Here is a 25,752-nt window from a genome sequence, read left to right as displayed (position 1 = left end):
AGATTTTCCAGGGAGAGAAATCTACCTGTCCCCAGTGGCAATCGGTGCCCGCTGGGCGTCGGGGGCTGCAGGCAGCATCCCCTGGGGACCCTCCGCCCTCGACCCAGGTTACGCCAGGCAGAGAGCGGCCCGCGCGCGGTCCCCGTCGGCGCCCCCAGCACCGCCCGGCGGCTGGACGTGCCTGGCTCAGGCGCCGCCACTTTGGCCTCGCTGCTGCTGGTGGACCCCGTCTCCCGGCCTGGCCGGGTGCGCCTTCCCCGGCGTGCGCTCCGTCCGCGACGGTCGGCGGCCTCCAGCGGCCGAACCTGAGCTCCGGGCGCAATCCGCGGGAGCCCCGCGCCTCCGCCTGCTCCCCGCCCCCACCCCCGCCGCCGCCGCCGCGGGGGTCCCGAGGTGAGTGCTGGCCGGAGCCCGGAACCAGGGGACGCTGCGAGCCGGGGCCGGGCCTGGGGGGCGGCGGCGGCGCGGGCGGCAGCGCTAGCAGAGGAGGAGGAGGAGGGGCTCCCGGCGCGGGGCAGGGGCGGAGCGTGCGGCCGCGCAGCGGAACCAAGTGAGTTCGCACCGGAGCCCGCGCCGCCGCCGGCCCGTGCCTCTGGCGCCCGCCGCCCCCGCCGCGCCCGCAGCCGCCGCCCGCGCGGAGATGTAGGATGCTGGTGGGCGCCGGGCTCCAGCGGCGGCGGCGGCAGCTGCAGCAGCCGCAGCAGCCTCGGCGGCGGCAGCCTCTCCTCTGGCCGATGAACGCAGACCCGCCGCCGCCGCCGCCGCCGCCCTGGGTTTGGATGGTCCCCGGCTCGGCCGGGCTGCTCCGGCTGGGAGCCGGGGTCGCGCCCCCGCCAGGGCTGCTTGCCTCGGCCCAGCCCTCTGCCGCCCCGTTGCTCCCGGGGCTGCCCGGCTGGCTGCCGTTGCTGCCGCTGCCCTCTGCGCCAGACCACGCCGCCGCCGCAGCTGTGCACCACTACCCCTTGCTCAACGGGCAGGTAATGTGTCCCCCGGCCCCCGGCCCCGCGTTCGGGGCCGCCGGCTTACCCCCTGGCCCCTGGGCGCGGCCCTCGCCCCGCTCCGGCGGCTCCGGCCCTGTGGCTTGCGCTCTTTCCTCCCGCGGTGGTCCTCGGCTCCCCAGCCCATCACGGCGCAGCCTGGCAGCCATGCATCGGCAACAAAGTTCATGCTTCGACGTCTCGTTCTGCCTCTCGGCAGTTTTTGCAGTATGTCTTCCCGGTTTCTCAGACGAGCAGTTTGGAGACCCGCACCCCAAGCCCAGAGTTGGGACCGCCTTGGCCACAACTTTCGCCCGGGCCGGGGTCGTTGTCCAGAGCGCGGTGCTTAAGTATCGCCTCCGGAGCCCGGCGTTGCAGCTGCCAACTGTGGCCGACTTACCGAATAGAAGTTAATACTTTTACAGTCTCTGACAGGCTTGGAAAGCAAGCTGGGAATCAATAGCTGTTTCTGATTCTGATCTAGTTTTTTTTTTTGTTTTTGTTTTTTTCATTTGAAAATAGACTCAGGACAATGCTTAAGAAAATTCAAACCAGTGGAAGCCTGCAGGGAAATCCTGCCTTTAATACTGAGAAATGCTACCGGTGATTTCCACTCCCACCCTAGGTCTGCCTGAGTCGACCAAATTACCTAGTGTCATATTGCACTTTAGAAGAGTTTGGCGTTTAAAACCTGGAATTAAAAAGAAAAAGTGACTGTGCCTTTGATTAATGGTGTAACAGAGCAAGGGAAGCTGGTTTTGGCAAGATCTATTGTTTGCTATCTAACTAGGCAGATGCATTTAAATCAGAGAATAACATGTATTTTATTCCAATGACTGTCCCAATTAGCATATTCAAATGAGTGGATGTTAGAATACACCACATAATTAATTTAATTCCAATATTATATTGTGAGCTTTTCTAAAAGATGTTGTTAACTCTCCTAAACTGGTCTTTACATGTAATGATACATCACATATGTGGTACTGGATATGGTATTTTGATGTGTGATGCAGTTCACGTTGGGGTTTTTTTTGAATAAGCGTTGGTAGCTTTTTTGATATTTTGAAGGGGTTGTCATATGCGAGTGCTACCACTAGAGGTATATGGTGTCAAGGAACTACCATTTATTTTTTTTTCCGTATAGAAAATGCTTTTTTTTTCCTTGTGTAAATTTAAAACGAAAAATCTCCCCAAAACTTAGTATTAATCTTTAAAATATTTTGTGCTACCATATTTTCTGTTAAATAACTATTTAAACCAGAAGAACATTTTCACATAACAGGAAATTCAAAAATGCTTTTATGATTTTAGAACAAATGCGTATTGAAGTATTCCGTACCATTGAACAATGATCTTATTCTCCACTGATAAGGATTCAGTTAATTTAATTAGAGAGACTGTCTCCTAAATTGTCTGCCCCCTTTCAACGTTTGCTATTTTATTCTGTGCATTGGGGTCTTCAGTTATGTGATAAGCTCATTTATGTTTTCTTTGCCTTGGAATCTATTTGCATTTGCGAACCTTGGGAAACTTTGAATCCTAACCTCTTATTTTAAAAATATTACTTGTGCCTGTTTTAAAAATGATAAATATAATTAATATAAAATGATATATGGAAAAGAATATCATAAAATATAGCTCTCTACTTGCTTATAAAAAGAATTCAAGAATTATAAAAGGAATACCCAGCATTTCACCTTTCCCTTGTGGTTTTTCATATTCTCAGGGCAGAAATCCATTTCTTACCATGTTCTCATGGTTTTGTGCTTAGAAGTTCTTTCTTAATATTACAGAAAGCAGTGTTGTAAATGCATTGTGATGATTCAGATATGGAAATTTTTACAAATTTTTAGAATTTTGAATGTTTGTGGGGGTTTTTTGGACTGGGAAAAAGGAGATTTTTCTCATAATCAAATACATGCATTTTAAAATTCCCTTTTAAAGCAGCTATACCAGCATCTTTTGGTACAAAGGAGAGTTGATTGATGTAGGCTAATGAGCACACCCTTCTCTTTTCTTGGGTTTCAGTGGCTGTTTGGTGGTCATTCTGCATCGATTGGACTGTCCCCCTCTTCCACTGTGGAACTGGTGCCCATTTTCCCACATGTCTGCCCATCTTCTCTTCCACTTCCCATTGGGAAAAGTTGGATAGACAAAAGGATACCTAATTGTAAGGTAAAAATGCAGCTAGCCTGATTGGATAAATGGGCTGTTAATTTTTAAGTTGTCGGGTATTGCCGTAACAGAAATCACTGTGTATTTTTAGTTTCTAACTGCAATAGATCAACCATCTCGGTCTGGAGAGAAGTCTTTTCAGAATAAGATTGGTCTGTTCAAAAGCACCAGTAGATGGTGGGGGGGGGATTTTGTTTTAGCTTAAAATATTCGGTTTCCATAGGATAATATAAAATTCCTACTTCTGAATCAGAAGTATTACTTTTTGAATTTTTCAGTTTTAAATCCATAACTATTGTCCAGAATCTAGCCTTCAACCTTATATAACTCAAGTGTACATTTTAAAAGTAAGTTTTCCTTGGTATTATTGCTTTGAGTGTTCATCTTTCGGATGGTTTTTCTTGCCTTTTGAATTCAAATATACTGGCTACACTTTGTTTACCTGAAAACCAATAGAAAGCAGTACAGTGACTTGTTCTACAACACACTGCTTATCTCACTGGGGTGATTCTATATCTGTTAACTGGCGGCTGGGATGAACTAACCAAGTCAATAGCTGAAGACCAGCCCAGGAGACTTAACTAGAAGGTGACTGGTATCAGAGCCCTGTGGATCCTCAGGTTTTAAGATAGTGGCCTTATAGAATCTCCATGCATAGAATCTCCAATGTTCAACGTAAGACAAGTATTCTACAGTCTTCAGCGTTTGTTCTGTGCGTGGTCTTAAGTGTTATGCTTGCTCTCTCTTTGGACAGATCTTTTTTAATAATTCCTTTGCTCTGGACTCAACATGGATCTATCCTGAGGAGTCAAGATTGTTCCATGGGCCTGAGAAGCCTCAGCTGTTGGCAAATCAAGTAGCCGTGTCTCTGTCCAGGCCCGCTCCTGCCTCTAGGCCTCTTCCCACAGTGGTGTTAACACCTCAGCCTATCCCAGGTTGGTGCCCAAATAGCTGTAAAAATGTGTGGTTGTTTTTTGTTTGTTTGCTTCTGCTGTAGCTACAAATTAGCTTTGGGTATGAAAACTATGTTGGTCACTTTAATGAAACAGTTCTTTCAGTAAAATATAATTTCTTTTTTCACGGGCGTGATTCCTTTTCATAATGAAATTGAGTTTGAAGTAGATTATTCGCTGTGTTTTTGGAGGATGGAATCTGCTTTAAGGCGAAGAGATGGCTGAGGGGATTCGTACAGAATCATATTTTTGGTGCTCTGTTTTTAGAATTGGACCAAATCTTCTGCTGATAGCTCTTAGTAGGAGCCCTAATTGATCAGGCAACTCATTTAAAAAATGTTCCTTATGTGGGGTGAGGTGCATAGCTCCCTGGTCCGCAGGACACGGGCACATGTAAGATTTTTATACGTTTTGCCTTCACGAATATGGGGTGATATTGGCGATGGTCTGTAAATGTGTGCTGTTGGGAAGATGGGTTTTGTTTTCTCTTTGGAGTCTAGTGACCTAAAAGAACAGTTGTCCTGGAACAGACTCCCATGAAATAACCCCTGGTTGAAAGATGGTATAATAAACCTATATAGTAACAAGAGAATAAAATCATCTTATGAATTTTTTAATTGATTTTTAAAATCGCCTTAACATATGATATTAGAGAAGCAGATGTTGCTCATGCGCCAATTATCTTGCAACACCTTCCATTATGGAATGTTTTATGACTTCAGAACTATATTATCTTCCTTGTAATTTCCTACCTACCAAGATTGTCCCAATACGTAGCGCTAAAATTTAGTAATAAGGACGTGTATCTGTGGATAGTTCAGTGCTGGTTTAGGAGACGTATTTACTTTCTTCTCTCTCTTTCTACCTTACGTATTATAATTTGCTGTGTCCTGTTTAGTAATAAGTCAGGAAGAACACTCAACTCTTTGTGTTTTTTCATAGGCCTTAATGATTCTTGACTGAAACTTGCCTTCTGCCCTTGTAATCATCTATTACTGAGTTGTTAAAATCTGAATAAGCGTCATACATACATACACTTATAAACATTTTACACGAAGATGATCACATATCCTTTTTAATTGAACGATGACAAAGGATGATCAGATAGCATGTAATATATGGTATTCCAGGGCTTTGGACGTCTTTTTCAGTATATGAAAGGATAATATTTTACTTTCCTAATGCACTGGCAATGCTGTCACCAAAATAATCAGCACATTTAGTTTAAAAAACAGTGAAATTAGTTTAACTGTTCCAACAAAAGCTTTGAGTGACCTTTCCTCCTGTCCACTCACTCTTGAATAGCATGTAGACATTTGCATTATACCTCTGTCCTCTTAGAAAACTCATACTGTGAACACGCTAACTACCAATTTTGTCGAAGAAGCTTATGGCAAATTATCATAGCTTTTTATATCATATGGACATTTTGACTTGCCATTGTGTGACACCTATTTCATACTTAAAGCATATTCATGTTAATTTTACCTTTTGACTTTTTTTTTTTTTTTTTTTTTGCGGTATGCGGGCCTCTCACTGTTGTGGCCTCTCCCGTTGCAGAGCACAGGCTCCGGACGCGCAGGCTCAGCGGCCATGGCTCACGGGCCCAGCCGCTCCGCGGCATGTGGGATCTTCCCGGACCGGGGCACGAACCCGTGTCCCTTGCATCGGCAGGCGGAGTCTCAACCACTGCGCCACCAGGGAAGCCCCACCTTTTGACTTTTTGACTAAGCCTTTTTAAAGGACAAAATAAAACAATATTTCTTACTAACATGGTCGATCATAGAATAACTGTCCACCCCATCTAACATTTATCAAATTTCTGCTTTTATTCTTCCTTGGATTTTTTTTTTTTTTTTGGATTCATGAACCATAAGAATACAACATGCTTTACTTATCTTTTGGAGAATAATGTATCTGTGCCCAGAGGTATTTTACTAACAGTCGTATATGCATTTGTTCTGAGATGGCGTTTCTGAACTGCTTCATGAAAATTTTGATTTTTTGATACATTTCAGATTCTTAGAAATTACTATTCTAGAAACATGTGTTAAGTGACTGTTAGTCCAAAGAACACATTTAGGGGTGTTGTTTACATGTTTGTTGTTTATATGTTACTAACTATTTAACCGAGAACCTGGAAGGGGGAGCAAGTAAAGGTGGAAGGTAGGGTAGCTCCCAGTCAGTTAAAAGTTAAGGTACATTGTTTCAATTTTAATGTAATTAATGAGAAATATAGCCTCATTAAAACATTTTACATGTAAATTTTCAGATATGTTGTTAAAAGTTATTGTTATAATTGCTATTAAGTCATATCTTGCTATATATTGATAAATTGAAATATTATATTGGTTTACATTATATAAAGTTATGCATTTATAAATATAAATATTTATACACACTGTATTAATATAGAATGTATGAATATATTATATGATTGATATTTTAAGTTGATCCATTTGTAAATTGTTATATTCAGAAGCAAATGGCCTTAGAATCTTAGATATATTTTATTGATCCCCTTTCAGTTAATCAATGAAGCACTATTAGAACTCCAGGAGAACCAGGAGAGTGAGTCAGACTCACTTCATTTTATTTTTTAATTTAATTTAATATTTTTTTTAGATTTTTTTAACATCTTTATTGGAGTATAAGTGCTTTACAATGTCGTGTTAATTGCTGTTGTATAACAAAGTGAATCAGTTATACATATACATATGCTCCCATATCTCTTCCCTGTTGTGTCTCCCTCCCTCCCACCCTCCCTATCCCACCCCTCTAGGTGGTCGCAAAGCACCGAGCTGATCTCCCTGTGCTATGCGGCTGCTTCCCACTAGCTATCTCTTTTACATTTGGTAGTATATATGTCAATGCTTCTCTCTCACTTCGTCCCAGCTTACACTTCCCCCTTCCCTTGTCCTCAAGTCCATTCTCTACGTCTGCATCTTTATTCCTGTCCTGCCCCTAGGTTCATCAGAACCATTTTTATTTTTTTTTAGATTCCATATATATGTGTTAGCATATGGTATTTGTTTTTCTCTCTCTGACTTACTTCACTCTGTATGACAGACTCTAGGTCCATCCACCTCACTACAAATAACTCAATTTTGTTTCTTTTTATGGCTGAGTGATATTCCATTGTATATATGTGCCACATCTTCTTTATCCCTTCATCTGTCGATGGACACTTAGGTTGCTTCCATGTCCTGGCTATTGTAAATAGAGCTGCAGTGAACATTGTGGTACGTGACTCTTTTTGAATTATGGTTTTCTCAGGGTATATGCCCAGTAGTGGGATTGCTGGGTCATATGGTAGTTCTATTTTTAGTTTTTTGAGGAACCTCAATACTGTTCTCCATAGTGGCTGTATCAATTTACATTCCCACCGACAGTGCAAGAGGGTTCCCTTTTCTCCACACTCTCTCCAGCATTTATTGTTTGTAGATTTTTTTATGATGTCCATTCTGACAGACTCGCCTCATTTTAAACAGGCTCATTACATTTTCCTTTCTTGGATAGATAGTACATTTGTGTAATAATCATTCTTGACAATGGCATTACATAGCATGAGCTCCAATGATGTGACACTAGAAAGTGGTTTTGTTTCAGTAAGCATGTGGTCTGTTGAACTGAGTTAGAAGGTGTGATGGGCAGAGATGTCAGGTGGGTGACCTCTGAGGCTCATGTTAATATTGCTCCCCTCCTGATCTATGGTTGGTTAAGAAGTAGCTGCACTGCAGCAACGTCTCATAGAATATTAGCACAACCTGAACGAATTTGGGTAAGTCATCTAAAATTTAATAAATGTTTTGAAGGACTTTATTTTTGATATATACTAGACTCACTTATGTTAACGATAGAGGTAATGATTTGCTGTTATACTCAGACCTGAAGAAAGCCTGTTGGCCACTTAGAAGCGTGAAGGTCTGTCGTGTTCCCCCCTGCATTCATCAGAGGAGCTCCTGCAGGCGGTGCAGACATGGGCTCTGCTAGGCGCCCTCGCAGCACATGTTCTCCTGGGCAAGTGCACTCTTAGATTACTACCCAGCACTGCCTTCCTAGGGGCTCTCTGCAGGCGTCCAAGGAGGGTCTCAGGAGGGTCATCAGGGAAGGTCTCCAGGGACGATGTACCTGAAACACACCACAAAGATCAGCAGAACCTGACCAGGGCAGGGGAGGGAATGGAGGAGTAGGACATGTAAAGTCACAAACTCATGACAGATGTTTCATCAGGTGATGACAAGCAGTCAAGCAGCCTAAACCAAGGAGGAGAGCAGGGGTGGGGTGCGGCCGTGGTGGTGGGGTGCGGCAGTGGTGGTGGGGTGTGGCAGTGGTGGTGGGATGGGGCAGTGGTGGTGGGATGGGGCCGTGGTGGTGGGATGCGGCCGTGGGGGTGGGGTGCGGCAGTGGTGGTGGGATGCGGCCGTGGTGGTGGGATGCGGCCGTGGGGGTGGGATGCGGCAGTGGTGGTGGGGTGCGGCAGTGGTGGTGGGGTGCGGCAGTGGTGGTGGGATGCGGCAGTGATGGCCCAGCTCAGGGCCACTTGGGGCAAGATGAATCCCATCATCCCACGGGACCTGTGTAGTCAGTCCTGGGCGCTGTCCAGAGTATCCTGGGATGTTCCATCATTTTTCAGCTTGGGAGCCATGGTTTCTTTAGGAAAGTGTAAATTTGTCCTCAGGAAGCAGAGCAGACAAAGAAAGGGCCGAGTCTTCTCACCGAAAAATAAATGCAAGCGTCCAAAAATATGCAAAGTTACAACTGTACTGGAAAGTAAAGTCTCCAGTGAATAACTTAGTGGCTTTTTAAGGAATTATCCCTAATTACAGTGTGAATGGGTTGAACTGAGAAATAAGCTGGGACTCATTCATTCCCAGTCCTCAGAGGCTGATGCAGGAAAGGCGAGGACGCATGAGGACACAGGCACCCCCTCCTCTTCAGGAGTCTCTGCACTTAGGATGAGACCCCATCACTTTGTCTCCAGTCTCATCATCTCCCTTCTCCCATGCAGTGCTAAGTCCCTCTTCATCCCAGGGAGAAATGGGCTTGCATTGCTTCTAAGGATATGAGGTTTATCACAAGTAGAGGTGGGAGTAGGGCCAGCGTGGAAATTGTGCTTTCCAAAGCATCCCTGTGCTTCACTTCTAAAAATAAGAACTTCAGAGTCCTTCAAGCTATTCAGAAATACAAGTGCTTAGATTCAGAGTATCAGGCAGGAGAATAACTTACTCAGCTTCTGTCCGGTAAGGACACATGGCATTATAGTTTGCTGGAAACCGGAGATTTGTCTAAAAGTTGTCTATATCACATTGCCTTTTGGCTGAAGATCAAAGAGCCTGATTCTACCAATATCTTGTTGGAAAAAAAATCCTGGCTGTGCCATTCAAAGATGACTAGAGAGAGAGGGAGGGAAAGTGGAAGATGAGGTGGGACAACAGAAACTGTTCTGCTTCATGAAAGATTTGTTTACTCAAAAGATGCAGAAGAAAGAAAAATCTGGGAAACAGCTTTTGTACAGGAGCTTGTAAGCATTTTGCATAAATCACCTTTCAGTTTACCTTAATATGAACAAAAGAGCTTTATAGAAAAGCGGTAAAAGAAAAATTGAAAGTGAGCTGGCAGAGGCATGAAATCACATGGCAAGACGGTTTGAACTGGATGATGGCAGACAACATAGACGGATTCTCAAGCATGTGTAGCTGTGGCAGTGAACAAAGGGATGGTAATCATGAGAAGGTGACAGTGAGATAGGGAGCAAACAACACATCGATGTTGATGTGGTCTCCTTGAAAAACAAATACAATGTGACAGACATATTAAATGTGGCCATGACATATACCTTGCTCACTGTATCCTGGTGGAGTTTACAAATGGGAGAGCCACTCCTTCCAGGAACACCGAAGTGGGCACAGCTTCAGATCAATGTACAGCACTAGATGTGATCACCTGATGCGGAAAACTTTAGAGAATTAGGAGGAAAAACGTTTGTGATCAAAGTAATATATGCCCAACAAGAAAGGCCTCCATACGCATAAGCAAGGAAAAGACCTTCTCAAACAACCGATGGATAGACTTGCTTCACGTCTAATGTTCTCACCTCAAGTTCTACTTTGTCTCAAGTTAATGTTGCTGTCACTCTACATTTCTGTTTTATCTTGCTTATCAGTGTTTACCTTGTCTTTTGTTTTAAGCTTAGGTCAGTCATTTAAAGGCACAGTCTCTTCTTTTGCCTTTAAAAATGGAGTTTGGTGTACCTATATTTGAATTCCTATTTTTATGTTTCTTCTGTCATATTATTATATCCTGTTTTTTTTTTTTTTTTTTTTGTTTTTGTTTTTGTTTTTTTTGTGGTACATGGGCCTCTCACTGTTGTGGCCTCTCCCATTGCGGAGGACAGGCTCCGGACGCGCAGGCTTAGCAGCCATGGCTCACGGGCCTAGCCGCTCTGCGGCCTGTGGGATCTCCCTGGACCAGGGCACGAACCTGTGTCCTCTGCATCGGCAGGCAGACTCTCAACCACTGCGCCACCAGGAAAGCCCTATATCCTGTTTTTTGTAGTGTTTTGCTATTTCTTTATTTTAGTCTGTTTTTATTCTTTTGCTGTGCCATGTATGTTTTGTTTGATTTTGTTTAGTTTTGTTTTATATGGTGATTTGGAATATGTTCATACTGATCCTATTTTCTCAAGCAATTACCAGTAAGATTTTTAAAGAAATAGATTTAAGCTTTATGTTTCCCTTAATTTTCAAATTATGACAATACTCTCACTTTAGAATTCTTTTATAGACTATGAAAAATTTGGGAAAAACTTATATCATAATTTTTTTTTTCTCTTCAGTTTCCTCCACTAATTGAGAAATTAATTGAAAGCAAGAGCTAAGAATGGGGAAGTCAGGTTTCAAACTATCTATAATCGTCAACAATTTTTGTCAATAACATAGAATATATGTAAATGTTCATTAATTTGGTTACAGGAATGACTGAAAATTTCTAAGCAACTTTTTTCCCCCAAACTGAAGCTGAAAAGAATAATTATAATCTGAATATGTAACGTCAAATTATGTTGGTAAAATTGGGAAGAGGAGAATTGAGAAATCTGAGGATACAAATTATTTCAAAATCCCTCCTGTAGTTAAAAGAAGCTGAAACACTAGGAAACTCTCATGCTGGAAGCCCAGAAATTATTTCAAAATCCCTCATATAGTTAAAAGAAGCTGAAACACTAGGAAACTCTCATGCTGGAAGCCCAGAAATTATTTCAAAATCCCTCATATAGTTAAAAGAAGCTGAAACACTAGGAAACTCTCATGCTGGAAGCCCAGAAAACAAGGGTATTTAAGACTGACACGGGACAAGACATCCTGCCCCACAGCCAGCCTTAGAAATATGAGTAAAAGCAACAGCCACCTACCACTGGTGCAGGGACCGGGTATGGAGAGTGACCCTCTTCTGTGATGCAGGAATTTGGGGATGGCTGAAAGTTAGGGGGACACAAGTATTGAGACTATCAGACACCCTAGAACTTACTCTAAGAAAAAGGCATCGTTAAAGGATTTTGAAGCCTCTGGGGCATGGTAGGAAACTGTGGCAACAAAACTCAAATCCAGGTCAACACCTGAATACATTGACACATCTCATTCAGCTCGACAGAAGAAGGGGTGTGCCCATTTCCAGGAGTAAATCCTAAGTACCTCATTCTCTATCGTTCTAATCATGGTGTCTGGCATTGAATAAAAAAGTTACAAGACACACAAACAAAGGAAAAAATGATAAACCATTGTCAAGAGATGAAGTAAGCAACAGAACCAGATCCTAAGATGACATATTTTGGAACTCTCAGACAGGGACTTTGAAATAACGATGATTAATATATTAATGAGTCTAATGGAAAAGGCGGGCCACATGCATGAAAAGATAGAGAATTTTATCAGAGATAGGGAAAAGATAAGAAAGCCAAACTGAAATACTAGAAAAAATAAAACATGGTATCAGAAATGAAGAATTACTTTGGTGGACTCATGAGTAGATGTGATACAGCCAAGGAAAGTATGAATGAACTTAAAGATAGGTCAACAGAAACTACTAAAATTGTAACACAAAGAGAAAACAGTGAAAAAATGGAGCATACTTTCAGAGCTATGAGATAATATCAAGTGGTTTAACATACATATAATTGAAGTTTCAGGAGGAGAGAAAATGAGGGGGGAAGAAAACATTTGAAGTCACAGTGACCAAAGGTAATAAACAATTAATAAAAGTTATCAAAACATGGATCTAAGAGACTTAGAAAACCCCAAGACTGAAAATGAGGCAAAACATATTCAAACTTCTGTTTCCAAGGTTAAGAGAAAATCTTGAAGACAAACAAGGAACAAAAGACACGTTACACAGATAGTAACAAAAATTTAAAATTGCAGGAGTTGTATTGTAAGAATCTATACAAACCCCAAAGCAACAAAGTGACATCTTTAAAAGACTGAACTAAAAATCTCTCAGTCAAGAACTTTATACAAAGCAAAAACAATTATCAAAAACTAAGGTGAAAACTAAGGTGAAACTAAGATTTTTCCCAAACTAAAACTGAAAAGAATTAATTGTCGGTAGACCTGCAGTTCAAGAAATTATGAAGAAGTTTATCAAACAGAACTAATATAACAGCAGAGAGAAACTTGCATCTGTACAAAGAAATAAAGAGTACATTAAGGTAAAATATATATTTTGCCTTGTTTTTAATTGCTCTGAAAGATAACTAACTGTATAAGGATAAGTAATGGTGAGTGATGTAGTATGTGCATATAGCATGTGTGAAATCAAAACGATGTCAACAATCACAAAAGATGGGAGTAAGGAATTGGAAGGCTATAACTGCAAAGCTCTCATCATACATTAAGTGGTATGATGTTATTTGAAGGTGAACTCTAATTAATTAAAATACATATTATAAAGCATATAGCAACCACTTAAGAATTAAAAAGAGTTATAACTAATAAAACAATAGAATAACAATAAACAATAAATTGGAATCATAACAAATACTCAACCCAAATTCAGTCAGAAAAAGAGAACAAAAGATCAAAGCACAGAAGAAGTAAATAATTAAAAAAATAATAACTACAATGTGGTATATTTAAATAAAAAGGTGTAGTCACATACAGACCGAAAGTGAGAGGATGGAAAAAGGTTCTCCACACAAATGAAAATCAAAAGAAAGCTGGAGCAGCAATACTTTTTCAGACAAAATTGATTGTAAAATAAAAACTGTAGCAGGAGACAAAGAAGGACACTACATAATGATCAAAGGATCAATCCAAGAAGAAGATATAACAATTTTAAATATACATGCACCCAACATAGGAACACCTAAATATATAAGGTAAATGTTAACAGACATAAAAGGAGAAATCAACAGTAACACAATAATGAGGGGGGGACTTTAACACCCCACTTTCATCAATGGACAGATCATCCAGACAGAAAGTTAATAAGGAAACACAGGCCTTAAAATGACACATTACACCAGATATACTTAGTTTATATTTATAAAGCATTCCATCTGAAAGCAGCAGAATAAACCTTCTTTTCAAGTTCACATGGAACATTCTCCAGGATAGATCACATACTGGGTCACAAATCAAGGCTTGGTAAATTTAAGAAAACTGAAATCATATCAAGCATCTTTTCTGACCACAATGCTATGAGGCTAGAAATCAACTACAAGAGAAAAAAACTGCAAAAAAATGCAAACACGTGGAGGCTAAACAATATGCTACTGAAAAAAAGAGAGAGGAAATCAAAAAACACCTAGAAACAAATGAAAATGAAAACATGATGAACCAAAACCTATGGGATGCAGCAAAAGCAATTCTACAAGGGAAGCTTATAACAATACAAGCTTATGTCAGGAAATAAGAAAAATATCAAATAAACAACCTAACCTTATGCCTAAAGCAACTAGAGAAAGAAGAACAAACAAAACCCAAAACTAATAAAAGAAAATAAATCGTAAAAATTTACGATAAACCTTAAATAAATCATAAATCAGAGCTGAAATAAATGAAACAGAGACTTAAAAAGCAATAGAAAATATCAGTGAAACTAAAAGCTTGTTCTTTGAAAAGATAAACAAAATTGATAAACCTTTAGCCAGACTCATCAAGAAAAAAAGGGAGAGGGCCCAAATCAATAAACTCAGAAATGAAAAAGGAGAAGTTACAACTGACACTGCAGAAATACAAAGGATCATAAGAGACTACTATGAGCAACTATACGCCAATACAATGGACAACCTGGGAGAAATGGACAAATTCTTAGAAAGGTAGAATCTCCCAAGAGTGAATGAGGAAGGATAGAAAATGTGAACAGATCAATTACCAGTACCAAAATCGAATCAGTAATTTAAAAACTCCCAAAAAACAGAAGTCCAGGACCAGTTAACTTCACAGGTGAATTCTACTAAACATTTAGAGAAGAGTTAACACCTGTCCTTCTGAAACTATTCAAAAAAAATTGCAAAGGAAGGAATATTTCTGAACTCATTCTATGAGGCCACCATCATCCTGACACCAAAACCAGACAAAGATATCACAAAAAAAGAATATTACAGGCCAATATCACTGATGAACATAGATGCAAAAATCCTCAACAAAATACTAGCCCACTAACTCAAACAATACATTAACATTATTCACTGTAGACGTATTATTGCCACAGGCATTAGTTTCTGCAAAAATCCCTTGGTCAATAATGTGTTAAAGGATCATACACCATGATCAAGTGGGATTTATCCCAGGGATGCAAGGATTTTTCAATATCTGCAAATCAATCAATGTGATACACCACATTAACAAATTAAAGAATAAAAACCATACGATTGTCTCAGTAGATGCAGAAAAAGCTTTTGATAAAATTCAACATCCATTTATGATAAAAATTCTTCAGAAAGTCGGCATAGAGGGAACATACCTCAACATAATAAAGGCTATATATTACAAACCCACAGGTAACATTATACTCAATTGTGGAAAGCTGAAATCATTTCCTATAAGATCAGGAACAAGACAAGGATGCCCACTCTTGCCATTTTTATTCAGCATAGTTTTGGAAGTCCTAGCCACAGCAATCAGAGAAGAAAAAGAAATAAAAGGAATTCAAATTGGAAAAAGAAGAAGTAACACTGTCATTGTTTGCAGATACATAGAAAATCCTGAAGATGCTACCAGAAAACTACTAGAGCTCATCAACAAATTTGGTAAAGTTGTTGGATACAAAATTCATATACAGAAATCTGTTGTATTTCTATATACTAACAATAAAATATCAGAAAGAGAAATTAAGGAAACAATCCCATTCACCTTCGCATCAAAAAGAATAAAATACTTAGAAATAAACCTACCTAAGGAGGAAAAAGACCTATACTCCAAAAACTGTATGATGCTGATGAAAGAAATTGAAGATGACACAAACAGATGGAAAGCTATACCATGTTCTTGGATTAGAAGAATCAATATTGTTAAAATGACCATACTTCCCAAGGAAATCTACAGATTCAGTACAATCCCTATCAAATTACCAGTGGCATTTTTCACAGAACTAGAACAAAAAAATTTTAAATTTGTATGGAAACACAAAGACCCTGAATAGCCAAAACAATCTTGAGAAAGAAGAATGGAGCTAGAGGAATCACACTCCCTTACTTTAAATTATACTATTGATAAAAAGCTACAGTAATCAAAGCAGTATGGTACTGGCACAAAAACAAACACATAGATCAATGGAACAGGGTAGAGAGCCCAGAAATAAACCCACACACTTATGGTCAATTAATCTATGACAAAGGATGCAAGAATATACAATGGAGAAAAGACAGTTTCTTCAATAAGTGGTGCTGGGAAAACCAGGCAGCTACATGTAAAAGAATGAAATTAGAACATTCTCTAACACCATTTTCAAAAATAAATTCAAAATGGATTAAAGACGTAAATGTAAGACTGGATACTATAAAACTCCTAGAGGAAAACATAGGCAGAACACTCTTTGACATAATTTGCAGAAATATATTTTTGGATCCATCTCCTAGAGTAATGGAAATAAAAACAAAATTAAACAAATGGGACCTAATTAAGCTTAAAAGCTTTTGCATAGCAAAGGAAACGATAAACAAAACAAAAGACAACTTACAGACTAGGAGAAAATATTTGCTAACGATGCTACCAACAGATTAATTTTCAAAATATAAAAACAGCTCATACAGCTTAATATCAAAAAAACAAACAACCCAATAAAAAAATGGGCAAAAGATCTAAATAGACATTTCTCCAAAGAAGACATACAGATGGCCAACAGGCATATGAAAAGATGCTCAGTATCACTAATGATTAGAGAAATGTATATCAAAACTACAATGAGGTATCAGCTCACACCAGTCAGAATGGCCATCATTAAAATGTCTACAAATAATAAATTCTGGAGAGGGTGTGGAGCAAAAGGAACCCTCCTACACTGGTGGTGGAGATGTCAATTGGTACAGCCACTATGGAGAACAGTGTGGAGGGTCCTTAAAAAAAACTGCAAATAAAGTTGCTCTATGACCTTGCAATCCCACACTTGGGCATATGTCTGGAAAAAACTCTAATTCAAAAAGATACATGCACCCCAATGTTCATAGCAGCACTATTTACAATAGCTAAGACATGGAAGCAACCTGAAAGTCTATGGACAGAAGAATGGATAAAGAAGATGTGGTACATATATACAATGGAATGTTAGTCATAAAAAAGAAAGAAATAATGACATTTACAGCAATGTGGATGGGCCTAGAGATTATCAAATTAAGTAAGTCAGATGGAGAAAGACAAATAATATATGATTTCACTAATATTTGGAATCTAAAAAAAGATACAAATGAACTTATTTAGAAAACAGAAATAGACACACAGACTTAGAAAACAAACATATGGTTACCAAAGGGGATAGTGGGGATGGGGGGAGAGGTAAATTAGGAGTTTGGGATTAACATATACACACTACTGTATATAAAATAAACAACAAGGATCTACTGTATAGCCCAGAGAACTATACTCAATATCTTGTAATAACCTATAATGGAAAAGAACCTGAAAGAGAATATATACATATCTGTATAACTGAATCACTTTGCTGTACGCTTGAAACTACTACAACATTGTAAATTAACTATACTTCAATAAAAATAGAACTAAGCCAAAGTAAAGAAATAAAGAAATACAAAGGTATAAACTTTATAATTAAAAGGAAAGATTTTCATCCTTATATATATTATGTCCACAAGAAACTCATTTTTAATATAAAAACCTAGAGCAGATGAAAGTAAAAACGTGGAAAAGATACAGCATGCAAATCAGAAGAAAACTGGAGTACTGTATTAATATTAGGTAAATTAGAATTCAGAACAAGAAGTATTGCAGGAATAGGAAGGGACACTCCATAACTAAAAATTCATAACTAAATACATACCAAGAAGGCATAACAGTTCTAAATGTGTGTGCATCTAGCAAAAGAACTTCAACATACGTGAACAAAAACTAATCAAACTTAAAAAAGAAATGGACAAGTCCATAATTATGTTTGGAAATTTCAACACTCATCTCCCAGAAATTAATAGAGCAAGAAGGAAGAATATCAATAAGGATTTACAGAATTTACACAATACTATCCAGTAACTTCATTAAATTGACATTTATAGAGTACCTAACAATAATATAATACATTTTTTTTGTATATATGGAACATTCAGCAATACAGACCTTATTCTAAGCCACAAAAGTCAACAAATTTTAAATGAAAATATACACAATTTGTTCTCTGGCCACAGTATAACTAAATTAGAAATCAATAACAGAAAAATACCCAGAAAAATTGCCAAATATCTGGAAATTTAAAAAAATACTCCCGAATGACCCATGGGCCAAAAAGGAAGTGGCAAAGAGAATTGCAAAATATTTTGAATTGAATAAAAATGAAAATCAATATTAAAAATATTATCACAGAGCATAGCTCCAACAGTGTTCAGATGGAAACTTATAGCACTAAAATGCCTACATTAAAAAATAAATTTTCAAAAACTATTAGCAAACCAAATTCAACAGCACATTAAAGGGATCATACACCATGATCAAGGGGGATTTATCCCTATGATGCAAGGTTGGTTCAGCATATCCAAATCCATAAATGTGATATAGCATATTAATAGAATGAAAGATAAAAATCACATGATCATGTCAATAGATGCGGAAAAAGAATTTGACAATAATACAACATTCTTTTGTGATAACAACCCCCAGACTTCAGCAAACTGGATATTCAGGGGCCATACTTCAATATTACACTGACAAAGGACATCTATGAAAGAACCATATCTAACGTTGTATGTAAGAGTGAACACCTGATGTTTTCTCTGTAAGATAGAGAACCAGGCAAGGGCTTGTGCTTCCACCACTTCTTTGCAAAATTATACTTGAAGACCTAACCAATGCAATAAGGCAAAAAGAAAAGGAAAAAAAAAGCATGAAAAGCATACAGATTGGAAAGGAAGAAATAAAGCTGTCTCTATGTGCAGACAAAATTGTTGCCATATCGACCATCTCAAAGAGTCTACCAGAAGCTGCTAGTACCAATAAGTGAATTTAGCAAGGCTGCAGGATGCAAGGTCAGTGTGAAAATTCAATAGTATCCCTGTATGACCAGTAATAAACAACTAGACATTAAAATAAATAGCAGTCTCACTAAAGCACTAAACCCAGAAAATATTTGTGGATTAATCTAACAAAATATGAATCCTGAAAACTACAAAACATTGAGTGGAGAAATCAAAGACTAATATATGGAGTGATATTTTGTATTAATGGGCTGGAAGACTCAATACTGTTAAGATGTCAGTGCTCTCCAGATTAATCTATAAATTCTGTGTAATCCCAAACAAAATCCCAGTTTCACAGAAATTAACAAGCTAATTCTATCACTGATATGGAAAGCCAAAGGAAGTAGAATGGCCACGACAGTGTTGAAAATGAACAGCAAATGTGGAGGTCTCCTATGGAACAGATGTGAATGCGTATGATAAAGCTACAAGAATGAAGTCTTCGTGGAACTGGCAAAATCGGAGGAACAGAGATCAGTAGAACACAATCATAGACCCTTCAGAAATAGACACACGCATACATGGTCAACTGATTTTTTTACAAAAGTGCCAAAGCATTGAGTAGAGAAAAACTTGCCTTTACAATAATGGTTTTGGAACGGTTGAACATTCATCTTTAAAATAAACAAACCTTGATAAATACCTTGTATCGTATATAAAAATTACCTCAAAATAGCTTATAAATCTGATTTTAAAACCAAAGTCCTAGAACTTCTCAAAGGAAACATAAAAGAAAATTTTCTGACCTTGATTTAGGCAAAATGTTTTTAGATATGACATCAAAAGATGAACCATAGAATAAAATGCATTGATAATTGGATTTCATCAAAATTATATACTGTTGCTCTTTGAAATGACTTTTAATAAAATGAAAAGAAAAGCCACTTACTGGGAGAAAATATTTGCAAAGCATAGATCTAATAGAGAATTGATATCCATAATATACAAGGAACTCTCATAAAACAATAATAAGAAAACAAGTAACCCAGCAAAATATGTGATCAGACACATCACCAACAGAGGTATATAATGTCAAATGAGCACATGAAAATAGGCTCAATGTTATCTATCATTAGGGAAACGCAAATAAAATCCGGAATGAAGAGTCCCTACACACGTACTGGAAGGGCTATCTATTCTATACCCAGAAATCTCACTCCTAGGTATTTACCCAAGAGTAATAAAGAGATGTTTCCACACGAAAGCCTGTACACAGATGTTTATAATGGCTTTATGAGTAACAAAACCTGGGAACAGTCCAAACAGCCATTCACTATTGCATGGATTGACACACTCAGGCACATCCAAACTATGGACCACAACAGAAACCACCAGGAATGGACTTCTAACACACGCGGCGACATGATTTAATCCTAATAGATCGTGCTGAGCGGAAGAACCCAGAGTCAAACGTTTGTATCATAGATGATTCCTTTTTTTTTTTTTGCGATACGCGGGACTCTCACTGTTGCGGCCTCTCCCGTTGCGGAGCACAGGCTCCGGATGCGCAGGCTCAGCGGCCATGGCTCACGGGCCCAGCCGCTCCGCGGCATGTGGGATTTCCCAGACCGGGGCACGAACCCGTGTCCGCTGCATCGGCAGGCGGACTCTCAACCACTGCGCCACCAGGGAAGCCCGATGATTCCCTTTTCATGACGTTATAGGAAAAGAAAAACTATAAGACCAAAATAGATCAGTGGTTTCCAGGGATTGGTGGGAGGAGGGTACTGACCACAGAGGGGCAGAGGGCAGGTTTTGGGGTTGTGGACAGTTCTCTGATTGTGGTGGTGGTTACATGACTGCCTTTGCAGAAATTCAGAGAACTGTACACTAAGAGAATGAATTCCACCGTAGATAAATTACACCTGAATGCACCCAACTTTTAGAAAAAGAGACTTAAAGAGACATACCCAGTAAAATGTGTGGCGTTTATTGACCCTTGTTTGAACAAGGCATACAGAAAATTGTGAGACAACAGGAGAAACTGGAACAGTTGACTAAGTGTTTAACAGTTTAAAGAAATGATTGTTTAAATTTATGTATTTTATTTATTTATCTTTATTTTTGGCTGCCTTGGGTCTTCGTTGCTGCACTTGGGCTTTCTCTAGTTGCAGCGAGTGGGGGCTACTCTTTGTTGTGGTGCGTGGGCTTCTCATTGCAGTGGCTTCTCTTGTTGAGGATCATGGGCTCTAGGGCACACGGACTTCAGTAGTTGTGGCTCGCGGGCTCTAGAGCGCAGGCTCAGTAGTTGTGGCACACGGGCTTCGTTGCTCCGCGGCATGTGGGATCTTCCCAGACCAGGGCTTGAACCCATGTCCCCTGCATTGGCAGGTGGATTCTTAACCACTGCGCCACCAGGGAAGCCCAAGAAATTATTAATTTTGTTAATTTGTAAGTGTTGTTAGAGTTCTACGCTCATGCTTTTAAAAAGAACCTGTATATTTTAGAGATGCCGGCAGAAACATGTACAGCTGAAGTAAAATCTGTTATGTTTTATCAGTAATCCAGGTGTGGGTGCTAGGAGCGCAGGTGTGAAGATGAAACAAGCCCAGTCATGAGCTGATAATCGTGGAGGGTGGGTGATGGGACGTGGGATTCATTATATAATTCTCTATTATATTACTGTTGAAAACTTTCATAATAAAAATTAAAGAAAAAAGAGTAAAAAGTAATATCATGAAGGACACTTCAAGAAATCGCAAAGAGTGATTTTATAGATTTCATATACCTGCCACAGTGCAACAAAACTGAAACCTTAAAATAAGCTATAAAGAGATGCCCAGCAGTCTTGAAGTTAAAAGGCTGCCCCCAAAATAAATGAACGAGAAAGAAATCAATATTACAAAATAAACCTTCTGTAAAGTAACCAAACATGATGTGCCCATATTAGAAGTCATAATATGTAGCCAACAGTACTACAGGGCAAATGTGGAGCCAGAAGTGATATGTGAACTATGAAAGCACAGGCACAGAATAAATCAGCTTAAATCAAGGCATTAGAAAAGTCTCCTTAGCGAAAACCAAGGAAAATCTGAGGAAGCAAATGATAAAAAGTAAAGGCAAACATTTAGAGTTTCAAAAACGGAAATGAATTAAATTGATGAAAATCTCCCCTCCCGTGATCAGAAAAAAAGAAACGCATTCAATGGAGACATCTCTGCTTGATATCGGCAGCTTTTTAACAATTAGAATAACTGATTTCTGGCAGCTTTGCAACTTGAATCACGATGGAGCAGCCCATCTACACGCCCACAGGTCTCCTCCCTCTTCTACCTGGGCAGGTGCGTGGGGACCTTATCCTCACATTTTCTCTTAGCCTGAGTCCCCTCTACACCCTGACACTCCATGGATTGTATGGGTAAAATCTCTCAAACTCCAAGGAGAATCTTCTCCTGATACAGTTTTTTTCAGAACATAGAAAACGGTGAGGCATTAATATAGATTATGAGGTTGGTTACCCATTTTACCCATGTTTTTCAAAAATAAAAGAAGCAGCAAACATATTTTTGGGCAGATCTCAGCTGTAAAGTTAGCTGTACAAATCCTAAAAGTATTATTGAAAGTTTAACGGTATAGTGACATTAACATCTGCCAAGTTTAAGTGGAGTGCATTTCATGATTGTAGAAATTGTGTCACAATAAGAAAGGCATTGACAACAACATCATGGCCATGTGTTCATTTCATTAGACTACAGGAAGATGTATCGTGTGATAAAAGTAAACAGCCATTAAAAAATCAGGAAAGTAAAAACTGAACTGTAATTCCTTAACATGATACATAATATTTCTCTAAAAACTGCCACGTCACGTGGCAGGCATCACTGCCGTTCACATGAGAATCAGTCACTATTTTTTCTTTACTTTGGCTGTTTTCTGGAAGTTCCAGCCAGTGCAGTAAGAAATGAAAGAGAAACACCACTTGGGGTTTATATACTTTTTTGTATTTTGAAAACTCACAAAATTCAACTTAAAAACTCTCAGAATTAAACAGCCGGTTCATCAAAATGGATTGATAAAATATAAACATACAAAAGACAACACAGTCCCTACATATTAATAGTTGTTTAAATGTAGCAGCAGGGATGAGCCTCTCTTCACACAGCATGGGCAATGCATAAAGTTCCTGGGCACACTGTCAACACAGGTATACAGATCAGAGCCTTCACTATGAATGAAACCTAAAAAAGAAAACAAACAATTTGCTGACTTTGGAGAGACTCACTGTGAGCTTGGATAGGAAAATGGAACATTGTGATCATATCAATTCTTCTCAAATTAATTTATGGATATAATATAATGCTAATTATATTACTTTTTAGAACATGAGAAGCTCATTTAAAATTGTTGATCATGGAAATACGCATGAGATGAACAAATATATACTTTAAAAAATCTATGAAGGACTTAACTTATTCTATTTTATTTATTTATTTATTTTTGGCTGTGTTGGGTCTTCGTTGCTGCGCGTGGGCTTTCTCTGGTTGCGGCGAGCAGGGACTGCTCTTCATTGTGGTGTGCAGGCTTCTCATTGTGGTGGCTTCTCTTTGTTGCAGAGCACGTGCTCGAGATGCACGGGCTTCAGTAGTTGTGGCATGAGGGCTCAGTAGTTGTTAGTTGCTCTGAGGCATGTGGGATCTTCCTGGACCAGGGCTTGAACCCATGTCCCCTGCACTGGCAGGTAGATTCTTAACCACTGCACCACCAGGGAAGTCCCCAACTTATTATTCTAAAGTTACCTCATTTTTAAAAAATATGGTACTGATATACTAATCCACATATAGATTAATGCAATGAGTTTTAAGAGAATTGTTATATAGGACAATATTCTAATACCATAGTAAAAGACAGACATAAACAGATGACTCACAGAATGATTATAATGGTCATTATGCAATATATGGTTTACTCACAAGTAATTCAGGTAATGCAAATTTAAACCACCGAATATAATACTCCCGTATTAAATTAGCACAGACTTTCAAAAAGCCTTGGTGCTCCTTGGTGTTCGCAATGGGGCAATAGAATGTACGCCCATTCGTACATCGTATTAAATGTAGTGTGTACTGGGTCATGGAAGTTGGCTTTCAGATCCTCTGAGAAAATTAATATAATTTCACTCAGTGGTTCTCCTTCTATGGCAAGTTAAAGGAAGAACAAATATGTATGCACAGTGATTCAGCACCTCATAATTTATAATACCAAAAGGAAAAATAAAATCTCAAATGTCCATGACTAAATAACTGGTTAAGTGAGTTACAATATAGCAGTAAAAATGAACAGTCTTCAACCATTAGTAGCATCACGTTCGGAAGATTATTTAGACGAAAGAATGCTTTTGTTTTAGTAAATTTTTAAAAGCAGGTTACAACACGAATGAACAGGATGGTACCAGTTTTGAGAGCATCGTACACACACAGTTCACACACATGCTGGTGAAAGACGGAAGGAAACATCCGAAAGTGTTCATAATGGAAATTTCTGAATGCTGGATGTAATATCTTTTATTTTTCATTTTTAATGAGCATGCGTTACTTAGGTTATACAGAATTTACTTATACAGTGTAATACAGAATGCCATAAAATACATGAAAATACTTCTTTCTTCTTCATGCCATTGAAAATGAGAATATTCGGTGCTGTTTGAGCTCTCATCAGCCGTGTGACTCTGACAGCCCTGTAATGGAGTTGTGTCCATCTTGGAGTTGCTGTTTCCACAAAGAAACAGCCCCGCTGAGGCAAAGCTTGATTTCTTTTAGCCACTCCTCATATCTGGGTAAGGAGGAGTTCTCCATCTTACAGCCGCAGCGTTAGACGTCTGGAAGAACGCTGGGCAGAGGTCTCTCGTTTCCTCCTTAGAACTACCCTGTGGGGCCTTGGGGTCCAGTGCAGGTGGCAGCGCAATGGTGTCCCCACAGAGCACCCCTCCTGAATGGTCAGGTCTGACTTCACCTGAGATCGTACGTCCAGGTGCTGGTGCCGGTGTGGGTGTGGAGTGTAAAGTGTAAATAGACTACTTACTCCTAGTCGGGGATCAGCCCCACTCACTAGGAAGTCAAACCATGATGTCCCCACTGTCCCTCTGCCTCAGCCCTCAGACTGGGGGTGGTGGGGGGGTGACCCGATGCCTCGCGATTTCTGGAGGAAAAGGATAAACAGATACAGCTTTCAGGTCCCCAATTTTACTTAGAAAGTTGGGGGAGACACTCTACCTTCCTATCATGGAAAAACAGATATTTCAGGAGAAGATGCAGATGTGTTTGACTCTTAGAGACAACAGGAAACCCGCAAGGGCACTTCAGCCTTGTGGTGGCCAATTTAGTGCCTGTCCTCCACCCAGCTGTACTCATGCCTCCCTCCAGCTCCTGAGCAAACTATTTCGGGTGCTGGCAACCGGGGCAGGGGGACGCCTGTCCAAAGGCCGATTCCCCCCGTGACAGCCAGTGGGTAAGAGCTTTTACAGACAGAGGAAGGGGGCTACGTGCAGAAGCAATACAGCCAGCTCTGGCAGTCATCTTGAAGTTGGTCATCGGTGGTCTGACCAGCGTCATCTTGATCGTTTTAGGTACAGGGAATCTTCAGTTCCAGGGCAGGTTTGTTCCCATTTTCTTGAGGTCAGTTCTCGGAATCGTGGCAGCTTATGTCATGGCTCCAGCCCGGTCATCACGGAGTTAACTTCCTCCACCTGGCGGGGGTTTCCGTATCTACGAGACAGCTCCCAGGATACGGCTCAGAATATGATCTATAGCCCTTGAGGAGGAACTAAAGGTCCTTGACTATACTTAATGACTAAACTATTATGATTTGGTCTCCTTTGATCGTTTTCCTCTGTTTCTGCATTTTCTCACTTCTCTGATTAAACTTATTCTTTGGCTAAATTTCTTCCACAGACAAAAGGCAGGCTGAGGACGTGGGGTCGGGGGGGGAAGGACCCTAGGGTCCTGCTCCGCTTCAACTCCACTAAATATTTACA

At 39.8% G+C, this 25,752-nt stretch overlaps 1 protein-coding gene across 1 annotated transcript in view; it reads left to right on the top strand.

Moving 5' to 3' along the window:
• Positions 1-25,752, top strand: part of TCERG1L (transcription elongation regulator 1 like) — a 196,933-nt gene that overhangs the window by 1,324 nt on the left and 169,857 nt on the right. Inside the window, exons 2-6 of the mRNA XM_049696896.1 lie at positions 108-246; positions 297-393; positions 568-977; positions 3,009-3,155; positions 3,910-4,090. Of these exons, the coding sequence (XP_049552853.1) occupies positions 108-246; positions 297-393; positions 568-977; positions 3,009-3,155; positions 3,910-4,090 (974 nt within the window). The remainder of the gene's footprint in view (positions 1-107; positions 247-296; positions 394-567; positions 978-3,008; positions 3,156-3,909; positions 4,091-25,752) is intronic.

The sequence above is a fragment of the Orcinus orca genome, chromosome 14, assembly GCF_937001465.1.
Source record: "Orcinus orca chromosome 14, mOrcOrc1.1, whole genome shotgun sequence".
Lineage (NCBI taxonomy): Eukaryota > Metazoa > Chordata > Mammalia > Artiodactyla > Delphinidae > Orcinus > Orcinus orca.
The sequence above is the reverse complement of the archived record's forward strand: the minus strand, read 5'-3'. Positions and strand labels throughout refer to the sequence as shown.